The following is a 19,795-nucleotide window of genomic DNA, read 5'->3' as shown; positions in this document are numbered from 1 at the left end:
TGGCCTCTGACCGGCCCGCCCGTCCCAAAGAGGCCTATCCCTCCCCTTGAGGTCCCTGCCCCCAAGCCTCCAGGACTCCCGGGTCCAAAGCTCAGACTGCCCCCTCACAGGCCCACCTCCTCACCCTCGAGGTCCCGCCCCTCTGCTTAGGGTCCTCGCCCATTCGTCGAAGCTCCCGCCCCTCCCGCGGCGCGGCTGTGGCCGGCGCAGGGAGGGCCGCTCCTGGCTCCGCCCCTGGGATCCTCACTTCCGGGCGCCAGCACGCGCCGCCCCGCCCCGGCGGCCGAGAGGTACCATGGAGCGCCAGGTGAGGGCTCGGCCCGCGGTGCCCGTGGTCCTTGCAGCCCGGGCCGGGCCTGACCCTGGTGTGTCCCCTGCGCAGGTGCTGCTGAGCGAGCCCGAGGAGGCGGCGGCGCTGTACCGGGGCCTTAGCCGCCAGCCCACGCTGAGCGCCGCCTGCCTGGGCCCGGATGTCATCACGCAGTACGGGGGCCGCTACCGGACGGTGCACACCGGTGTGTGTATGGAGGGGAATCGAGTGGCGGGCCCATTCCGGAGCCTTGCATTCGCGTGGAGAGGAGGGAGATGTGGAGGGCTTGCTGCTTGACAGTGCACACGAGTGTGTGGAGGAAGACGGGGCTTGGAGAAAGTGGGTGTGGGAGGGTGCACCCCTCCGAAGATCCTACATACAGGTGTATGGGGGACGCCGCTCGATGTGTTATGGCAGAGTGCCCTTGAGTGCATGAGCTGAGGATGTGGGAGTAGAATTCAGACCGGGATACACCGTTTTGGCCTTGTAGGCTCACCCCTCACCCTATCTCATACACGTGCCAGGCTCCCCTCAAGTTCTAGGATGGGGGTTGGGTGCTGGGAGTGGTTTCTCTCTGACATGCCATCAGCTCGGGCCTAGACTTGAGTCGTGGCCAGGTGTTGTCCATCCTGCTTCCAGAATATCGAGACAGACTGGGAAGGTGGGCTGGACCTTCCTCTTGAGGGGCTGAGAGGAGCCTGGGACTCGAGTGCTGGGACTGGTCAACTCAAATTAAGTGTCATGCCTCTCCTCACAGAGTGGACCCAGAGGGACCTGGAACGCATGGAGAACATTCGGTTCTGCCGCCAGTACCTGGTGTTCCACGATGGGGACTCAGTGGTGTTCTCAGGGCCTGCGGGCAACAGTGTGGAGACCCGGGGGGAGTAAGTTTGAGGGACGAAGCTTGTGGGCAAGGACACAGCCATCTGCAAGCCTTTTATGAAGGCCTGCCATGTGCCTTGGTGCAGGTAGTTCTTGCCCCTTGGGAGCTCACGTGGTCTCTGTTGACATGGCCTGATAAGCACTGGAAGCTTTGTCCAAACTTGGACCTGGGCTAGAGCCCATGGAGCTTCAGGGAGGCTGGGGGGAGTAGCCTCTGCCCCAGGCAGGAGAGGGAAGGCCCGCTGCCATGGTGGCGCTACAAGAGCTGCAGGGGCAGATGTGAGACCAGTCTCAAGAATCTGGTCTAGGAGGTTATGGCCAGGAAGGGGGCAGGATGGGACTGTGTGGGTGGTAACCCTGCCCTGCTACCCCGTGTCCTCAGGCTGCTGAGCAGAGACTCTCCTTCAGGCGCCATGAAAGCCGTGCTGCGCAAGGCTGGAGGCACGAGCCCTGGGGAGGAGAAGCAGTTCCTGGAGGTGAGTCTGCATGGGACCAGGCAGTGGGCGATTAGGGGCTCAGTCCTACAGATGAGGCTCTGTTGGGGGGCAGGTAACCTGATGCCCAGATGTCCTCAGGTCTGGGAGAAGAACCGGAAGCTCAAGAGCTTCAACCTGTCGGTGCTGGAGAAACACGGGCTTGTGTACGAGGATGGTAGGCAGCTGACTGGTGAGCAGACAGGGTGGACAGGAGGGGCAGCCAGAGCCCAGGGCTCCCCCTGATCAGCCTTCCTTACACCCAGACTGCTTTGGCTGCCTGTCCTGGTCGCACTCGGAGACACACTTGTTGTATGTGGCAGAGAAGAAGCGCCCGAAGGCTGAGTCCTTCTTTCAGACAAAAGCCTTGGACATCAGTGGCAGCGATGATGAGATGGCCAGGCCGAAGAAACCAGACCAGGCCATCAAGGTGCTCATGTTTACGGCCAGTCCATGAAGGCCCTTCTGGGCAGTCTAGGGCTAAGTGTGCTCCCTGCCCACATCATGCCTGTCAGAACTGGGGAGGCGAGACAGGCTGGACATTGAGTATCTTGTGTTCTTAGGGGGATCAGTTTGTGTTTTATGAAGACTGGGGAGAAAACATGGTTTCCAAAAGCACTCCTGTGCTCTGCGTGCTGGACGTCGAGAGCGGCAACATATCTGTGCTTGAGGGGGTTCCTGAGAGTGTGTCCCCTGGACAGGTTAGCCCCGACTCGGCCTGCTTCACTCCTGGAGTCTGGGGGCCCTGCTTGAGCCGCTGCCCCTTGTTCACACTTGCCCCCGGGATTTTGTTTACAGGCATTTTGGGCCCCAGGAGACACAGGTGTGGTGTTTGTAGGTTGGTGGCATGAGCCCTTCCGGCTGGGCATCCGCTTCTGCACCAATCGCAGGTGAGGAAGCAGGGCAGGGCAGGGGGCCTTGCAGCTCAGCCTGGCTCTGAAACTGAGTGTCTCTCTGGTGGTTCCAGGTCAGCCCTATACTATGTGGACCTCACCGGGGGTCAGTGTGGTAAGTGCTGGTGCCCACCTGTGCCTTGCTGACATACACTGGCCCTGCCGGCCTGCATGATGCTCACATTTTTGTCTGGTCTAGAGCTTCTCTCGGATGACTCTCTGGCTGTGTCTTCTCCCCGGCTGAGCCCAGACCAGTGTCGCATCGTCTACCTGCGGTACCCATCTCTGGTCCCCCATCATCAGTGTAGCCAGCTGTGTCTGGTGAGCTGGAGGAGGATGGGGAGTGGTCAGCAAGAGGAAGGGGTGGTGGATGAGACCTGAAGGGTCAGCTTCGGCTCCCCATGGGCTCCTCAGTGGGCCTCCTGTCCTGGGTACAGTGATGGTGTGAGTTCTGCCTGTCTTCCAGGGCAGGACCTGGAGGCTGAGAGTGCTGGCATGGGGGGCTTTGCACTGTCAGGACCCACCACCTTAGAGCATTCTCTGTCTACAAGAATGTTCCTCCCTTTGCTTCTCACCTGCCCGTGGTCAGGCTGTACAAGGGCCTGGGAGATAGCCAGCAGTTACAGAGTGTTAGTCCTTGCCCAAGAAGAGCTCCTTGGGAAAGTCACAGGCCCCTTTGGACATCTGTCCAGGTCACCAGAAGGGAAATACCTCAGGCTTCCCTCACATCCTCCCCTCCCCTGAGGCTCCCCAGGGCTGTCAGAGAAGAGGTTGGGTAAAGAGCTCTGTGCTCTCAGGACACCGCCAGTCGCCCGGTGGACCTGACCAGTGTGCTCTCTTGCAGTATGACTGGTACACCAAGGTCACCTCAGTGGTGGTGGATGTCGTGCCTCGGCAGCTGGGAGGTAAGGGGTGTGTCTCTGGTCGGGTGCAGTGGGGCCTGCAGTTCTGTTTTCCTGCCGTCTGTTAGCCCGGTGCCGGGCCAGCTGCCTCCGTTCATCTTTCCCGGGTTCTGTCTGAAGTGTCCGCTCCCTGCTGGGCCAGCTGCACAGGGAGTGGGGCCATCACCATAGGGGGCAGTTCTGAGAGAAGGAAGTCAGCTGGACCAGAGCTGAGATCAGAGTGGCCCGAGCTGGCAGGGGATTTGGACGGTGTCATCGCCACGCTGCAGCTCCTGGTTAGCTCTTGTGTTTCTGGTGGCTGCTTAAAGCCTCTGCTCCGAGGGGTCTCAGAAAGCACACTAGGTTGGAATGTCTTACTTGACAGGCTCCAAGCTCAAGGGTGCTGCACTGTCCCACTCCCAGCCCCTACCCTAGTGTTTGTCCCATCCAAGCCTGAGTCAGTGGGATCTCTGGGGGGGGGGGGGTGGCTCTTGGCTGAGCAGTTCTGGTCACAGTCTCAAGTGCTCACCACTTGGTCTGGGGTCCTGGGCCATCCCAAGGACATGAGGGCTCTTTTTTTCAGGCCACCTGGTTAGCGCCAGGGGTCCAGTGGAAAAATCATGGCCTGCTTACCTTCTCTTTGGCTTGCAGGGATGCAGTGGTGGGGATCTGGTCTGAAACCCAGCTCTTCCTTATCACCGTGCATCCTTGGATGGTGTCCTCGCCTCCCTGAGCTTCCATTTATTATCGGTGGGAGGTGCTAGCCCGTCTTCTTTATAGCATTGTAGTGAGGGTTAAGTGAGTGCAATCTATTCAGCCCCCTCTGCCGGGCACTCTGCTGAACACCATAATGGACAGACAGGTGTCATCTTGGTTACAGCACTAGGTGCCTACCAGGGGTCCAATGGGAGCAGCTTATAGGAGAGCCAGTGCATTTTGTCCAGGTAGCTGTGGTTCCTCTCAGAAGCGCTTGACCTCTGCCTCTCCCGGGCTCTCAGAGGCGTCTGTCCCCAGCCCCCTCTTGAGGCAGCCCCTCATCATCTAGGGCACCTCCACGTGTAGGACTGCTGTTCTGTCACAGTTGCGGGGGCCCCGGGGGGAATTCCCCAGCAGCCCAGACTGCCTCACAGGCTTAACCTCCCATACCTCCCCGCTGGACATGGCCTCAGCCCTCCCATCTTTGCAGAGAACTTCTCTGGAATCTACTGCAGCCTTCTGCCTTTGGGATGCTGGTCGGCTGACAGCCAGAGACTGGTTTTCGACTCAGCTCAGCGTAGCCGGCAGGTAAGGGGCCCTATGTTGAGAGACAGCCCCTCTGATCAGCCTCCAGGAGCCCTGGGCCTGGGGCATAGCATGTGCACACTTCTAGGTGGCATGCCCAACCACAAGGTCTTACGAGCCTCTTCAGGCCCTGCCTGCCCCTGTCCTGGACTCAATTTTTCTCGAGGAGCCTGGCCTCCCGCCTGCCGTGGTGCCCCACAACAGAGCCCTTGGCCTTTTCTCCTGAGGCACAGGTGCCGTTCCCCTTCCCCCAGGCATTTCCTGCTGGGGGATAAGGGGGCGACCACTAGGTGGGCCCCCGAACACTGTACAGGGAGCTGATGGAGATGGGACAGAGGCTTTCTCCTAGGGATTGGGTAGGGACACCCACAGTGTGCCAGACTTCTTTGAGTGAGATCATTTGTTCCTCACGCTAGCTCAGGGGCTCAGAGGCATTCCTTGCCTCGCTCAGGGTCCCTTGGCAAGTGGCGATGGGGCTGGGATTTGAGTCCAGGCCTCCAGACCAGGTGTCATCTGAGGAGTTGTCAATGGGAGTTGTCAATGGCAACTGAGGAGCCGTTGCCATAGTTGCTCACAGCCCTGGCCTGGCCCAGGGGTCCCCAAGAGGGTAGAGAGGAGGTGGGGGGAGGGGCCCATAGGGCTCTTGGATGTGGTGCCACATGTGGCCTTCCCTCTGCTTCAGGACCTGTTTGTTGTGGACACCCAGACGGGCAGTGTGACCTCGCTGACAGCTGGTGAGCAGGGCTGGTGAACAGGCCAGCCAGGCCAGGGGAGGGACTGGAGTTCTGGCACACGGGGCAGTAATGGCACTCTTGGCCACTCTGCACCACTGACTGTCCTGCAGCCTTTACTGCGTCTCGCAAGGACCCTGACCATGCAGGACCTCCCCAGCCAATAGACTGCCTCCCCTGCTCCACTCTGCTCTGCACATCCTGGCCCTGCCTCAGCACACCCCCTGCTTCTCAAACCTACAAAATTCTCTCTTGCTGAGATCTGCCAGAGTCATCCTTCCCCGACCTCCCATACCTCAGGCAGAGGCAGCTCTGCTATCGCAGGGCCCGAGAAACCCTCTTTCGGTTCCCTCATCTTTTCTTGTCTGGGCCTGTGATTCTGCCCCTAAAATGTCTTTTGAGTCCTCTGCCTGCCCTAACTGTAGTCCTTCCTCCACAAAGATTCCAGAGTATTGGTGCTAAACTGTACCTCATCATACAGTCCCTGCTGAAGAATCTGCTTGAACCCCATGGCCCGGAGTCAGCACACTCCTACCCCCTAGGCCTAGCTGCCACCCTGCAGATTGCAGTCGAGGTCATGGGTAGACGTGCTGTGGTGGTCTGCTCTGGCCCCGGATTTGGCAGTCCCTGGGCTTAGTTAGCATCTGCTGGGTGAACGAGGGACTAAGCAGGAGGCTCACCCAGGACTGTGTGCAGTTGGGTGTTTGTGACAGTCTTTTTGTGGGTGTTCCTTTGCTTCTCGGGCTGAAAGGGGCACCATGGCATAGAGCCACCAGCCTGGGACTCTGGCCATGCAGGGAGTAGGTGGGAAAGGTGGTGGCCTCTGCCTTCTCCAGGGGGGTCAGGTGGAAGCTGGAAGCTGCTCACGATTGACCAGGACCTCATGGTGGCACAGTTCTCCACACCCAGCCTGCCCCCAAGTCTGGTGAGTGTTGCTGGGCCCCAGACCAGGAGGTGAGGGTTCTGTGTAGGCCGAGCTCCCCAGGTCAGGGAGCTGGCCTGAGTCTGACTGTGGTTGGTCAGTGTGTGGGAGGCCAAGATGTGGGCCCAGCCCAGAATGGTCCACAAGGGTCTGGCGCCCATGGAGAGGAACTACCAGGTATAGGTCTGCATTATGAAGAACAGGGTGCCTGGGAAAGTGCCCAGTCCTCTGGCGGAATGGAGCACAAGGGTACAGCAGAGCCTAAAAGCTCAGGAGGAAAGGGTGCGTGTTTATGCGTGAGTGCCTTTGCATACAGCAGCTCACAACAGGCGTCTATGACGTACCCTCTGGAGGGGGGTAGAAGGCCCAGCGTAGTGAGAGTGGCCCACCTCCCACCCTAGCAGAGGTGGAAGGGCAGGGAGGCAGCCAGGCCGCCTATGACACACTCTTTCCCCTTGGCAGAAAGTTGGGTTCCTGCCTCCTGCAGGGAAGGAGCAGGAAGTATTGTGGGTGTCCCTGGAAGAGGCTGAGCCTATTCCCGACATCTCCTGGGCCATCCGGGTACTGCAGCCACCCCCAGAGCAAGAGAACTTGGAGTATGGTGAGCTGGGCCGGGGCAGAGGGACACCTCCCAAGTTCACCAGCACACAGCACCTGTGGTCACCTTCCCTGCCTCTGGGGGTTCTCTATGCCTCTTGTGCATGCTCACGGGGAGTAGTAGTCCGGGTGTGTGAGTGTCTGCTCTGGGTATCAGGGCTGGGCATTACCAAGCCAAATGCTCTGTGGTAGGGGAACCAAGGCCCAGAGACGCTGCCTTATTTGAGGCCTCTGACCACACCTCATCCGGAATGCTGTCCTGACAGAGTGGGGCTCCCCAACTAGGGCAGGAGTATGAGCCTCCTGGGGTCCAGGTGTCTCGGTGCAGGCTACCTTGGCCAGATCTACCTTTCAGAGGTCAGCCCCAGACCTGCCGCTAGGACTCAGGCCTTGGCTGGGGAAGCCCCTGGGCAGTGGCTCTGGCTCTGCTGACTCCTGCCTTCTCCCTGCAGCTGGCCTTGACTTCGAAGCAATCCTTCTGCAGCCCAGCAACCCTCCAGATAAGACCCAAGTGCCCATGGTGGTCATGCCCCACGGTAGGCATCTGGTCTAAGAGCTGCTGCCCTCCCACTACCCGTCCTGGCTGGCTCTTTCACTCTCTGCTCCATGTCTGCAGGGGGACCCCATTCATCCTTTGTCACTGCCTGGATGCTGTTCCCAGCCGTGCTTTGCAAGATGGGCTTTGCAGTACTCTTGGGTGAGTGAGCAGGATCCTGTAGCAGTGGTAGGGCTGTGGAGGGCGACGGGGTGGGCAGGCACCATGGGTACCACCCGTCTGCAGCCCGGACCTGGCCACCATTACCAGGAACTTCCATGGAGAGGGTGCTTTAGTCACTGGGCAACAGCCTCAAACCCCTTGGCTCCTGTGCCTTGACAGTCTGTGGAGCAGGCCCCAAGGCCTACTTCACAGAGGGGTGAAAGCACGACCAGGGGGCTGGGAATGTTGCTGACCACCCTGTCTGGTTCCTCCCTGGCCTCCAGTGAACTATCGTGGCTCCACGGGTTTTGGCCAGGACAGCATCCTCTCCCTTCCCGGCAATGTGGGCCACCAGGATGTGAAGGACGTCCAGGTAGCAGGGGCCGGGGCTTCTGGACAGGCCACAGGGTAAACTGTTGGGGTGCGTTCCGTCCGGGTGGGCAGCTGGCTGCAGCACACTCTGCCCCACCCTGTAGTTCGCAGTAGAGCAGGTGCTCCAGGAAGAACACTTTGACGCTGACCGAGTGGCTCTTATGGGTGGTTCCCACGGTGGCTTCCTCTCCTGCCACCTGATTGGCCAGTACCCTGAGACCTATGGTGCCTGTGTGGCGAGGAACCCTGTGATCAACATCGCCTCCATGATGGGCTCCACCGACATCCCTGACTGGTGGGTGTGCTCCCCAGGTCCCTGCCCTTCTCTGTGTCGCTGCATACCCCGCACGGAGCCCCCGCGGGTGCCAGGGCTCCCGGGGCTGCTTCAGGGCAGTCTCTTGCAGGTGCGTGGTGGAGGCTGGTTTCCCCTATAGCAGCGACTGCCTGCCAGACCTCAGTGTGTGGGCCGAGATGCTGGACAAGTCACCCATCAAGTATACCCCCCAGGTATGCAGCCCTCCCCCTGCCTGGTATGCTGCCAGGCTATCCAGAGCCGCGGGGCGCTGCTCACCACCACTCCCCATGCCCCCAGGTGAAGACCCCGCTGCTGCTGATGCTGGGCCAGGAGGACCGGCGTGTGCCCTTCAAGCAGGGCATGGAGTATTACCGTGCCCTCAAGGCCCGGAACGTGCCTGTTCGGTGAGTGCGGCAGGACAGCGCTGGCAGCCCGGCGGGGGGGGGGGGTTGGGGGGGGCAGGTGAACAGGGGAGAACGCGCCAGCCTTAAGCATTGCTGCACAACCACCGCAGGCTCCTGCTGTATCCCAAAAGCACCCACGCACTTTCAGAAGTGGAGGTGGAGTCGGACAGCTTCATGAATGCTGTGCTCTGGCTGCACACACACTTGGGCAGCTGAAGCCCTGCCTCCCTGCCTGGGCTGGTGGGCGTAAGCCACACTCTGCTCTTGGAGAGCCCTGGGGTCTGGCAGATCGGTGAGAGGATTCCTGGGCTCTGGACTTCACGGATGGGTGAGCCGAGGAATGTAGGCTATACGGTGATAATAAACGAGGACACGGAGTCTGGTTCCTGCCGGGACTTTGTACCAAGCCATCCCTAACCCCAGCCTCACCTCTGGGGTTCAGAGTACCATAGGTCCTGGGTGTGGTAGCCTTAAGGACCTCACCTACCTCCAGCGTGCCGGGCAGGGGACAGTGAGAGGCTCCGCTGCTGCCTATCAGGGCTAACTGGGATCTCACCAGGCTAGCTCCCTCTGCTGCAGCCCCTTCTGTTAGAAACTGCCCTACACCGCCCTTGTCTTACCAGCAGCTTATCTAGGGAACTAGTGAGGCCCTGCCCTTCCATAGTGCCTACAAGCTAAGGTAGTCCTAAAATGAGATCTCCCAACCCAGCTCTGCTGGGCTTGAGCCACCCAGGCCCTAGCAAGGACGTACACCACCTGATTTCCCAGCAGAGGCTAAGAAGCACCCTGCACAGGTGTAAAGACGAGAGGCAGCTTTATGTCTGACAGGAAGCTCTGTCCTCTCCAAAGTACATGGGATTGAGGTTGGGCCTAGCCCAGCTGCATGACCTTGTGAATCCAGTCCGTAAACACAGAGACGCGCATGAAGATGGCTGGCCAGCGGGGCCGGGCGCACACTCGGTTGGGGATTATAATTCCCTCCAGGACCCAGCAGTCATGGGTAAAGCAGGCAAGTGGGCCCCCGTAGTCACCCTGGTAGATGGAAGAATTGGTAAGGGGGCCCTGGGCCAAGGCAGACGTTAGCCTCCTTGGCGATAAAGGAGTACATTTGCAGGTTCCCGGACCCTCCCTGAGCTAGGAATGGGTGCCCCAACACTGACCTCACAGGCACCCACAGGGGCCAAGAGTCCCTCAGTACACATCTCATTCTCCCGTACGCGTCCTCGGTGCTTGACGTTACATTCCTGGTTGGAGATGACGTTCAGCGAGGCCACGTTTAGGACTTCGTTGTTCCCTGTACCTACGGTGATAAGAATGGGAAGGAGAAGAGGGCCTCTGGGTAGGATCTGAGGCTAGGCCTCCTGGTCTGGGTTAGTCCATGCCTCTGCACTGTGTTCTTTCTTACCTTTGGTCTCACCCCAGCCTGCGATCTCACACTTGGTGCCTGGAGGCACCACATACCGCTCAGGGGGCAGGCAGATCAGGGCCACTCGCTGGTTCAGGGTCACAGGTCTTTAATGGGAATGAGGGCACTCAGCGTGTAGGCCCATAAGTCTCAGCCCCACCTCACACCTCTTGACTTGTCACACACCTCTCTAGCTTGAGCAGAACAAGCTGGGAGCCCGAGGGCCCACACACTATCTTGGCCACGGGGACCTGCTGCAGGCCTGGCTCCCCCGGCTGTGGGTTCTGGAACAGGGTGCCCAGCCATACCTCATAGCCCATGAGAGGCACATGGCTGGGGGAGAAGGTCTGCTAGATCAGTTGTGACTCAGTCTGCTGCCCCAAGGCTCACCTGGGAAAGGTAGCTAAGGGGAAGACGAAGGCAGGGGGGTGGGACTGGGTCCCCAAACCCGAGGGAGGCTCACCAGGAGGAGAAGCACTGCCGGGCGGTCAGTACCCATTGCTCCTTCACTAGGGAACCCCCACAGAAATGCTGGCCCTGCCTGGAGGAGTAGAGGTTAGGAAAGAACAGTGAGTTCTGGGACACAGGCTGGACTTGCCATCTCTTGGCTAGGACCTGTGCGGCCAGGGACAGGTTCCCACTCCCCTGGCAAAAGTGCAGAGGATATAAGGATATACCCTCAGCTCCTCTCTTGGGGAAAGGCAGTTGTGTCTCACCGATTGCGCAAGCTGACTGTCCAGGGCGAGTTCCCAGGCTGGCCCCCCACCACACGCAGCCTGGAGCGCTGCTGGTCCTGGCGGGTCACCCTCTTGCCACACTTCTCAAACACCACCTGGTCTGGGGGATAGAATGAGCCTCGGGAAAACTCCGACTGGATGGAGGCCCCTAAGAGGCCCCAAGACACGCCTGGCCCAAGTGCATACCTGGGGGCTCCAGGATGGACGGTGGTTGGTCATCATCTGAAAGAACCAAGTTCACCTGCCTTGAGGGAGCCAGCCTTGGAAGGTGGAAGCTGGGGGCGGGCCCCGAGGGAGCGTCGCGCTTACCGCAGCGCCGCAGTGCACAGTAGTCGAACGGAGTCCCCGGGTCCGTAGTGTAGCACCAGGGCCCGTGGCTATCCTTATCCGGGTTCCGGCAAAAGTTCTCCTCCAAATGCGCGTGGGGGGCGGAGGTGGGTGTGAACCTGGGCGGGAGAGGACGCACAGTCCTAGCGGGGTAGTCCCAAACCCCTGCCGGGCTCCAGTTAGGCGAAGGCGTGCCCGGGCGGAGCCTGTGGCCTTGGTCCGGGAGGGGCGGGGCGCGCAGGCCGACTCACTGCGGCTTGTGCGGCATCTCCGCAGACCAGTGCTGACACGCGACGCCCTTGCGGGTCCTGCTGACCGAACCGCGGTACTGCTCCCCGACGCCGTTGTAGCAGTCTGCGGCGGGCGGGGGCGGCAGTCAGCCGGTTCTCGCCCCAGCCCTCTGGCTCCAAGTTTCCAGTCCCAGCTTGGGCCTTACCTTCGGGCCGCACGTCGTCGGCGCAGCGTGGGATCTGGTAGCAGAAGGCCACGCGCATGCCAGGGCGCGACGTAAAGCACCAAGGTGCCTCGGAGCCGTCGGGGTTCCGGCAGAAGTTCTCCCGAAGGTCCCTGGACGGGGGCTCCTCTCAGTTCTTGCTGAGGCGCAGCCCACCGGCCAGCCAGCCCCCGGCTGGAGCACCCCCCACCCCGGCCTTCCTTCAAGCCCCGCCCCGGGACCCCACTCCCGAGGTCCCGGCTGCAAAGGTACGCCCCCCAGCGGCGGCCCGGCACCTCACTTGCAAGCGTATTTCTCCGGCGCAAAACGGTGCTGATGCGGGTTCTGCGCGTCCCACCGCTGGCAGGGCACGCCCGCGGCGGTGGTGTTGGCGGTGCCCCGGTAGCCCTCACCCTTCCCGCGGAAGCAATTGAGCGTCGTGGCCTCGTGGCGCTGCTGTGCCTCGGACCCTTGTATGGACCGAAGCTGGTCGGAGCCCGAGCGGGAGCTGAGACCGAGTCCAACTCCCACGGGCCCACCGCCGGGTCACGCCCAGTCCCTCCTCTTTCCGCAGGCAGGCCACACACCCCCCCGTTTCCGAGGTGCCCTCCCAGGCCCCGCCCTCGGGCCCTACCGCAGCGGGGGAGGTCGCAGAACTCTCGCTCCACCTGCGGGTCTGTGGTGTAGCACCAGGGCCGTTCGGAGCCGTCAGGATTCCGGCAATAGTTGTCGTCCAGATCTTTGTCAAGGAACCTGGGAGCGGTAGCGGGGCGCGAACAAGACCCTGGGACTGAGACCCAGTGTGGACCCTGCCGTATCCCGGGTCCCGCCCCTGAAGTCCTGGGCCCTCCCATAGCCCGGCCCCCGCGATGCCGAGCCCGCCCACACGCACTTGCCCGGCTCAAAGGGGTGCGCGTGCGGACGCTGCAGGTCCCAGCGCTGACACTCGCGTCCCGACTCGGTGCGGTCCACTGCGCCGCGATAATCCTCGCCATTGCACCAAACGCAAGCGTCTGGAAAGACAAGGCCGGTGGGTTCGTGGACGGGCGTGGCATGTTCCTCCAGTCTCGACCCAGAGCCGCTTACCCTCCCGGCAGGACTTGATGGCACAGCTCTGGAAGCGCACTGCAGGGTCTGTCGTGTAGCACCAGGGACCTCCGGGGTCCCGGTCAGGGTTGCGGCAGAAGTTCTCCTCCAAGCCGTTCCGGAGTGTGGGCGTGTACCTGGGGGCGGAGAGCAGCAATTCAGTGCGTGCTGGGGTGAGGGCAGACGCCGGCGGGGCAGGGACAGAGGGGAGGTGTCTGCCTTACTTATGGTCATTGGGGAACCTATGGCTCCAGTGCTGGCAGCGTAGGCCCCCCGTGGTGACGGCCACTGTGCCCCGGTACTTGACCCCATTGTCCATGATGCAGGTCCGCACATAGTCTGGGAGCAAGAGACTCATTGTCAACAAGGCCTGAGGCCTCAGCAGCCCTATCCCTGGCCCACCTTCTCCACAGCCACCTACCTTTCTTTTGGAAGAGGTCGCAGCGCCCCGAACGTTGCAGCTGCGTATAGGGTGAGTTTTGGGTCCATGGCAGTAGCTGGCAACCGTGGCTGCTCACATTGTAGTGGAAGGCCCTGGGAGTACGAGGCACAGGGTCACCCAGGTTCACCTGCCACCCAGTCTTATCTAGGTCCTGTGGTCACTCACCTGCAGTCCAGTAGAGGCCCGCAACGCGCTGCACACTCCTCAGCATCTGTCACATCCTCTTGCCAAGGCCCAAGCCCCAGTGCATGTCTCAGGTGTTGCAGTTCTGTACCCCGGAGCACCTGGAAGTCATTCAAGGGCGAACGCTGCCCTGCGGGGGTGGGCATTCATGTCAGTGCATTTATATCGGCACATCCACACTTCATTCAGGGGATCAAAGCTACAAGGACTCTGGGATGGACGCTGTGGGCACATTCAAGGGTCAGACCCCTGTACAGAGTGGGAGAAGCAGGCCCAGACATGGTAGTTATCACCAGTGGTCATGTTTACTGGGCAAGGTACTAGGCTCAGGTCTAAAACCTACACTGTAAGGAGAGCAGTGGGTGATGGTGCTTGCCCAGGGAGCCGATTTCACCTCTCAGTGGAAAATGCTAAGGCTCAGAGCTGTCCTGTTACCCAGGCAGAGGCCCAACCCATTCTGACACCAAGTCTGAGCTCCCATCAGCACTAGGGCATATGCTAGGTTAGCGGGCTAGATTCGGCTCATGAGGGATAACTGCCTGCATGTGCGCACGCATCTACGCAGTTCCCACACTGCCTCAATGCTACAGCAGACAATCTAATGCAGGCCTGAATAGGCAGTGTCCATATGTATTCCTGGGGCTGCCCAGCTCTGCACAAGAAGCCAAGAGCACTCACTGCTCCATGCCAGGAAAGTGAGCTCCTGGCTTGAATAGCAGGATGGGCCCAGGGCTCACCCCTTCCTGAAGGCAAGTGGGGATCAGGGTGGGGGGCACTCACCAGGGGCCCCTGAGCACTGCGTCAGAAGGAGCAGGAGTGGGAGCCACCCCATCCTCCTGGCTGGAGGTTGCACTGTGACCCACCACAGCCCTATCCGGGAAGTTGTGAAACCTGTCCCTACGGGATTGGGTGGCTTTGCCTCCACACCCCCACTCCAGGCCTGCTGGAGCCTGACCTGAGACCCAGTGGCCGGAATGGGGGTGGAGCCAGGCTCAGGCCCCCTGAGTGAAATGCAGGGGCCCTTACTCTGGCACAGTTAGCCCCTGCCCTATGTAGTGGGCGGGGGTTGGAAAGGTTCGGTGGGGACGCTTGATGTGCCCTGGGGTGGGGTTGTAGACCCTCTGAAGCCTACGTTGCTCTGAAGGGAAGGGTGGTGAGGACATGATTGCTGCCAGAGGCTTGGGTTCCAGCCCCTGGGTGGTGTGGTGTGATACTAATCTTTTCTGAGCCTCAGCTTTTCCCTGTAAAGTGGCAAATGTTCCCTGACCCAGCCTTAAAGCAGCCTGTCCCTTTTGCTGTCTTATCAGCTCCAGCTGTAGGCAAGTCAGCCCACGCCCCTGGCAGAAGAGCCCAGAGAGGCTCCCCTCGCCAAGCCACAGGTGCCATCCCAGGAAAGGTAAGCGAGGCGACCTGTCTGGCCTGAATGGAAGCGGGGGGGGGGGGGGTGTGTGTAACAGGTAGCAGGGACCCTCGTCGGTAGCCTTCAAATGTTCTAGGAACCTCTGGGCCAGGCCTCCAAGTACGGGTAGGAGTTGAGGTAAGCGGCCTGGGGCTCCTAGTGAGGACGCAGCGTTCAGACCCAGCTGGCCTAGGAGCTTCTCCTGCGCAGGCGGGGGTCGGAGGCGGTTGGGCTGTCGATCGAGGCCGAGGCCAGGAACCACCCCGCTGGAGACCGCGAGGGGGCTCCCTCGCGCGGACGCCGGGCGCGGGCCGGTGCGCGTGCGCGGCAAGCGCGCGGTTTGGCCCTGGACGGGCGCCGTAGACGAGAGGCTGGGCGGATGTTGTGAGCCGGGGCGCCGCGGCCGAGGCTGGGGGTGAGTGAGGGGCGGCTGGGCTCCGAGTGGGGCGGGTCCCTGCGGCTCCCCTCCCGGCCGCAGCCGGCTCAGTGTGAGGGTGCGCGCCGCTCAGGGGTGCAGCCTGTGATGCGAGACTCCGGGCTGGAGCTGGCCTGGAGGATCCTCCGGAGCTTGGGGCCGGGCGGGGGCGACCTGGGGGAGACATGCGCTGCTCTCTGCGTCCTTGGGCTCCGAGATGGGGTCGGTTCCGTTCCGAGCCCGGATCCCTCGGCGGGGCTAGCAGGGAATCCTTGAGCGACTTCAAGTCTGCCTATTACTTGGGTGCTCAGCACCTGACATCCGGAGTGGATGTCTGGAAGGTTTGCTTAAATGAGTGACCGGGTCTAATCTGCCCCGCACCTACTCTGGTGTGAGAGGGGCAGCGGTCTTGGACGCCCGCGGAGGGCCCGTCGTAGGCGGCAAGGCGGGACAGTCACCTTCCCGAGGGGCAGGCGTGGTGCGGACTGTGAATGGGCAAGGGTGTGTGGTGGGAACAGAGGACCTGTGTGAGGTGAGATAAGGACCTGGGCTGCAGAGATGGGAGTGCAGTCTAAGGCAGTGCCAGAAGGCCAGGCTCCAGACTAGCGTTAATAGAACTTTCTGTGATGATGGAAGTGTTCTATATTTTCAGTGTTCAGTACAGTAACTGCTAACCATATGTGGCTACTGAATTCTTGGAATGGGGCTAATATGAGAAGTTGAATTTTTAAGTTTTAAGTTTTAATTCAATTGTAAATAGCCATATGTGGCTAACGGCTACTGTGTTGGACAGCACAGCTCCAGATCACTGAGGCAGTCACCAGCGACTTAGTGCATTTTCTGAAGCAGCTGCAGCAACACCGTGACATGTGTGGGGTGGACAGCAGTGGGAAGAGCAGCAGGGTCTGCAATGAGGACTGGGCGAGGGTGGTGCTCTGATGGGATGAAAAGCTGTGTGTGCGAGTGGGAAGAAGAAAACTAGCAGGCCTTTGGACAAGAGAAGGGAAGATCCTGGCCATGGGTGTCAGCAGGACTTATAGCTGGAGATGGCACCAAGCCCTTGGATGATGGGCCACACTTGGGGGAAGGTGGTATATGGTTCTCTCCACTGGTTATGAGCTAGACCCAGTGTGGCTTACAACTGAGAAGGAAACAGGGTCTCTCTGTCTCTAGGCCACCTCACTTTGGACACTTGGGTCTGATCTTTCTGGGGTTGAGACATTTAGTTTGGTGCAGCAAACCTGTATGTGACAGCTACTCTCTGTCGGGCCCTGTGCTGAGCGCTGGAACGTGGTGGGGTCCAGACCCTATCCACCCTTCCTGTGTAGGAAACTGGGAGGCCCCTGCTTTCCCGTGCCTGGGAGTTGGTCTGTGTGTGAGTGTGCATGCACCTCCCCTCCCCTGCTCCCACACCTTCTTGCCCCCAGGAACTGAGGTCATTATGGGGGCCTTCAGCTGGCTTCAGATAGACAGGCTCTGCCTCTGCCTCAGCCCCTCAGGACCGCTGGCTGCCCACAAGAGATGAAGGATGGCCTCCAAGGGATCCAGCATGTCTTTCTCCCGCAAGAGCTATAGGCTGACCTCAGACGCTGAGAAGTCCAGGGTCACAGGTAAGGGCTGGCAGGGCTGGGAGGAGGCTCCTTGTGTTGAGGGAAGGGGAAGGAAGAGACAAAGGCAGTGAAGTCCCAGGTCTCATGAGCTTCAGGCCTTGCTGCTCCATTTGTACCTGTGAGCCAGCTTTTCATTAGCAGCCCTGGAGCGGTACACCCAACGTGACTGCTCTTCTGACCCTGTGGCTGGCCTGGGACCAGGAGCCTTGAGGGCCAGCACGATCTGGGAGCAGCACTGACTATGTGACCCTTCTCTCCCTCTGCCCTGTGGCACAGGCATTGTGCACGAGAAACTACTGAATGACTACCTGCACCGCATCTTCTCCTCTCCTGAGCACACGCCTGCCGCAGCCGCCAGCAGGTACGGCCCTGTGGGGAGCTCCTCGCTCTGAAGGACCAGACCAGAGGCTCTGGGTGGGCTGGCTTGGGTTCTGTTCTCACTCAGCCACTCCTGGCTGTGAGACCTCTGGCCAGAGTCTGCATTCTGGACTCTGCTTCTTCCTCTGCTCTGGCCGTGTTATTACCTTCCTTCCGAGGGTGTTGTGGAGGTTAGGTGCACATTCAGTCCTTAGGATAGCAGCTCACCCCTACTCCACAGTCAGCATCTGGTCCGTGTGTGCACCTGCTGCACCTCAGTCCCACCCCGGTCCTCTCTAGCCTCCGCCTGAACCCATAAAGTGCAGACCCTCCCTCCCCTTTCCCCTGCAAGTTGAGTGCATTTAAGTTTAGTCCATGTCAAAGTTACAAGTGCACTTGAGCAGAAACTTAGAAGAAAATGAAAAAAAAATCTGTTACCTTATTATTCTGACACGACCGCTCGAGTATGATTTCTTTCTATTTCCCTTATGTTGTGATGTGTGTGGTTTGGATTATGCTATATAGACATTTTTAAAAAATTCTGTCAGCTCCAATTCTTTTTTTTGAAGACTTTTTTTTTTATTTTAGAGAAAGAGAGAGCTCATGGGTGAGCGAGCCCATGAGAGGGAGGGAGGGGCAATGGGGGAGAGAGAGAGGGAGAGAATCTCAAGCTGACCCCACGCTGAGCGTGAAGCCCAATGCAGGGCTTGATCTCACGACCCTGAGATCGTGACCTGAGCCGAAACCAAGAGTCAGACACTTAACTGACTGAGCCACCCAGGCGCCCCCACCTTCAGTTCTTTTATAAAACAAAACAAAACAAAAAAACCCCTAAAAACCCACCCAGTTTTATTGAGGAATAAGTGACCTGCAATAAACCATCTTGCATTTAAAGGGTGAAATACACTAGCTGTTACTCCAGATAACCTGTGAGACTGTCACTGCCGTCAAGCTAGTGGCCAGGTCTCTCAACTCCAAAAGTATACCAGAGTTTAGAGCCTATCTTTGCCATTAAGTGCTGTCCCCTGGGTGGTTTTTTATTTCTGTATTCCAAATTAATCTTGGTGGGCATCTTTTAGGGCCAGGGGTCTGCTGTAGCCTTTAGCAGTGCCCCCTGGATTGGAGGGGCTTCTGCTTTTGTAAACAGTGCTGTGAGGGTGCCGAGGCTTGGAGTCATGTGGCTGGAGCATTTGAACTGTAATCACTTTTAGGACTATTGCTAAGTTCCTTCTTTAAAGGGTCACATGGATTCTGCCTTCCTGCCACGAGGCATGGATATCCCTATCTCAGCCCCCTTGCCAGCTGGGCTGTTCTGTCTTCCACGGTCTTTGGGCAGGCATAAAGGACAGTGCAGTCGCCTGTTCCATTTAAGTGGCTGAGGTGGCCATAGGATTCCCACTTGTGGAGTGCCACTGCCCACCTCCATGCCAACCCCAGTCCTGGTGTGTTCCCAAGGCCATCTGATCTCTCCCTCATGTGGTATCAGAAATGGATGTGCTGCGGCTGGCTCTGTGGCTGCCAGGAGGGAGAGCAGGTGGCAGGGCCATCACTCAGCGCTTGCGTGGATGCAGAGCCCTGGGCCAGGACCTAGGCCATCCAGAAAGGGCAGACAAGGGCTGGGCTGGCCAAAGGGCAGTGCTGAGTCTCAGGCCAGCTTCCCCCAACTGCTCTTGAGAGCAGGCACGAAAGCAGAGCAGCCCTGCCAAGTGGGGGGCCCATAAGCACCGCTGTGTTGGAAGCCTTTATCCCTGGGCCTTTGGGGGTCCTCAGAGATGGGGTTGGCTGAAACTCTCCGTGCCACTGGTGGGGCACCCCATGGCATGGCCACCACCTGGCCTTGGCTTGGGGTTTAGCAGGAATGGGGAGGAGGCTTTGTGGGTCTCTACCTCCCGCAGCTCAGTAGTAGCTCACGGCAGGGGAGCACGTGGTTCCTGAGGCTGGGTTGACGCTACCTTGCCAGAGGGCGGGTGCTTTGGCCCATCTCTGTCCCCTTCCAGAGCCTACCGTCTAGGCCAGAGAGTGGGGAGGGAGCTGGGAGGCGGCAGAGCAGGTGCCAGCAGTCTGTGGGTCTCTGTTCTCCTCGAGCCCTGCTAGTTACTGCCACCCCGTTCCCTGCTATTCTTAGCAGCTGTGTCAGGACAGAGCTGGCCGGCATCAGTCAGAGGCCTTTCTCTCTGAGCATGTGTGCTGGGAGGATAAGGGGGCCACTCAGATTTCCCCAGCGCCTCTGGTTGGGGCAGATGGCAGCTAGGCAGGCCATGTGCTCTGCTCCTGTACAGGTGGACACAGGACGGAGCCAGCTAGCAGCTCGGAGGGCTCAGCCCTTCATCTTCCCAAGGCCTGTCTCGTTTGACACTGACTTCCCTGGCCGGGACCTCAGGCCTGGGGTCAAGGGCCAGCCTAGCTGTCATTGGTACAGGCCACCTTGGGGGTCAGTACTTCTCGCGGCCTTTCTCTTCCAGCCAAATCCACGGAGCCCCCTTTGAGGGTGGGCGGGTTATGGGCTGTGCAGAGAGCACACATGCTTTGGAATGATCACAGCCTCTCTGACATAAAGCTCTTGTTCCCTTTTTACAGGTGAGGGAATTAAGGCTGAGGGAGGGCTTTTTTTTTTTCCTTTTTTAAGTCCCAAGGTGTACCACAGTGGACTAGTACTTTTTAGC

General features: G+C 59.7%; 3 protein-coding genes across 7 annotated transcripts in view; 2 read left to right on the top strand and 1 right to left on the bottom strand.

The window, feature by feature from the left end:
* The first annotated feature begins 151 nt into the window (after positions 1 to 151).
* APEH (acylaminoacyl-peptide hydrolase) lies at positions 152 to 9,115 on the top strand. 4 transcript variants are annotated; one of them, XM_045807151.2, is made up of 22 exons: positions 152 to 307; positions 383 to 515; positions 1,068 to 1,194; positions 1,575 to 1,668; positions 1,768 to 1,843; positions 1,932 to 2,095; positions 2,229 to 2,366; positions 2,464 to 2,555; positions 2,633 to 2,673; positions 2,758 to 2,879; positions 3,403 to 3,463; positions 4,626 to 4,723; positions 5,403 to 5,454; positions 6,288 to 6,376; positions 6,836 to 6,974; positions 7,423 to 7,506; positions 7,587 to 7,667; positions 7,952 to 8,040; positions 8,144 to 8,334; positions 8,444 to 8,546; positions 8,632 to 8,738; positions 8,849 to 9,115. In XM_045807151.2, the coding sequence occupies exons 1-22, from the start codon at positions 296 to 298 to the stop codon at positions 8,952 to 8,954; spliced, it is 2,199 nt and encodes a 732-aa protein (XP_045663107.1). In that variant the 5' UTR covers positions 152 to 295; the 3' UTR covers positions 8,955 to 9,115. The 4 variants fall into 4 exon arrangements, with proteins under 4 accessions (XP_045663107.1, XP_045663106.1, XP_087723169.1 ...); XM_045807150.2 differs by having other exon boundaries at positions 1,768 to 1,858; XM_045807152.2 differs by lacking the exons at positions 152 to 307; positions 1,068 to 1,194 and having other exon boundaries at positions 380 to 515; positions 1,768 to 1,858.
* Positions 9,116 to 9,535: 420 nt separating this feature from the next.
* On the bottom strand, positions 9,536 to 14,219 carry MST1 (macrophage stimulating 1). Its single transcript, XM_045807154.2, has 18 exons — positions 14,132 to 14,219; positions 13,334 to 13,481; positions 13,148 to 13,260; positions 12,951 to 13,065; positions 12,727 to 12,863; positions 12,533 to 12,653; positions 12,275 to 12,393; positions 11,942 to 12,110; positions 11,644 to 11,774; positions 11,459 to 11,561; positions 11,190 to 11,326; positions 11,067 to 11,102; positions 10,860 to 10,980; positions 10,607 to 10,684; positions 10,330 to 10,476; positions 10,144 to 10,250; positions 9,899 to 10,038; positions 9,536 to 9,770 (listed from the first exon to the last, which is right to left on the bottom strand). The coding sequence occupies exons 1-18, from the start codon at positions 14,181 to 14,183 to the stop codon at positions 9,609 to 9,611; spliced, it is 2,136 nt and encodes a 711-aa protein (XP_045663110.2). The 5' UTR covers positions 14,184 to 14,219; the 3' UTR covers positions 9,536 to 9,608.
* Positions 14,220 to 15,015: 796 nt separating this feature from the next.
* The window catches only part of RNF123 (ring finger protein 123), a 28,305-nt gene continuing 23,525 nt past the window's right edge, over positions 15,016 to 19,795 (top strand). For both annotated transcript variants that reach the window (XM_045807146.2, XM_087867040.1), the window contains exons 1-3: positions 15,016 to 15,165; positions 16,657 to 16,775; positions 17,052 to 17,136. In XM_045807146.2, the coding sequence (XP_045663102.2) occupies positions 16,694 to 16,775; positions 17,052 to 17,136 (167 nt within the window). In that variant the 5' untranslated portion in view covers positions 15,016 to 15,165; positions 16,657 to 16,693. The remainder of the gene's footprint in view (positions 15,166 to 16,656; positions 16,776 to 17,051; positions 17,137 to 19,795) is intronic.

The sequence above is a fragment of the Ursus americanus genome, chromosome 14, assembly GCF_024610735.1.
Source record: "Ursus americanus isolate L20-20 chromosome 14, mUrsAme1.1.p, whole genome shotgun sequence".
NCBI lineage: Eukaryota > Metazoa > Chordata > Mammalia > Carnivora > Ursidae > Ursus > Ursus americanus.
Note: the sequence above shows the minus strand (reverse complement) of the source record. Positions and strands in the feature narration are given on the sequence as shown.

Bases quoted from the DNA above. Each gene is read 5' to 3' on its own strand.
- APEH (XM_045807150.2), top strand. The intron at 1,195-1,574 runs GTAAGTTTGAGG...CCGTGTCCTCAG, and splicing joins AGTGTGGAGACCCGGGGGGA to GCTGCTGAGCAGAGACTCTC. The intron at 2,367-2,463 runs GTTAGCCCCGAC...TTTTGTTTACAG, and splicing joins AGAGTGTGTCCCCTGGACAG to GCATTTTGGGCCCCAGGAGA.
- MST1 (XM_045807154.2), bottom strand. From the start codon at position 14,183: ATGGGGTGGCTCCCACTCCTGCTCCTTCTGACGCAGTGCTCAGGGGCC. The intron at 11,562-11,643 runs GTAAGGCCCAAG...CGCCCGCCGCAG, and splicing joins CGACGACGTGCGGCCCGAAG to ACTGCTACAACGGCGTCGGG. The intron at 11,327-11,458 runs GTGAGTCGGCCT...TCTCCCGCCCAG, and splicing joins GAGATGCCGCACAAGCCGCA to GTTCACACCCACCTCCGCCC.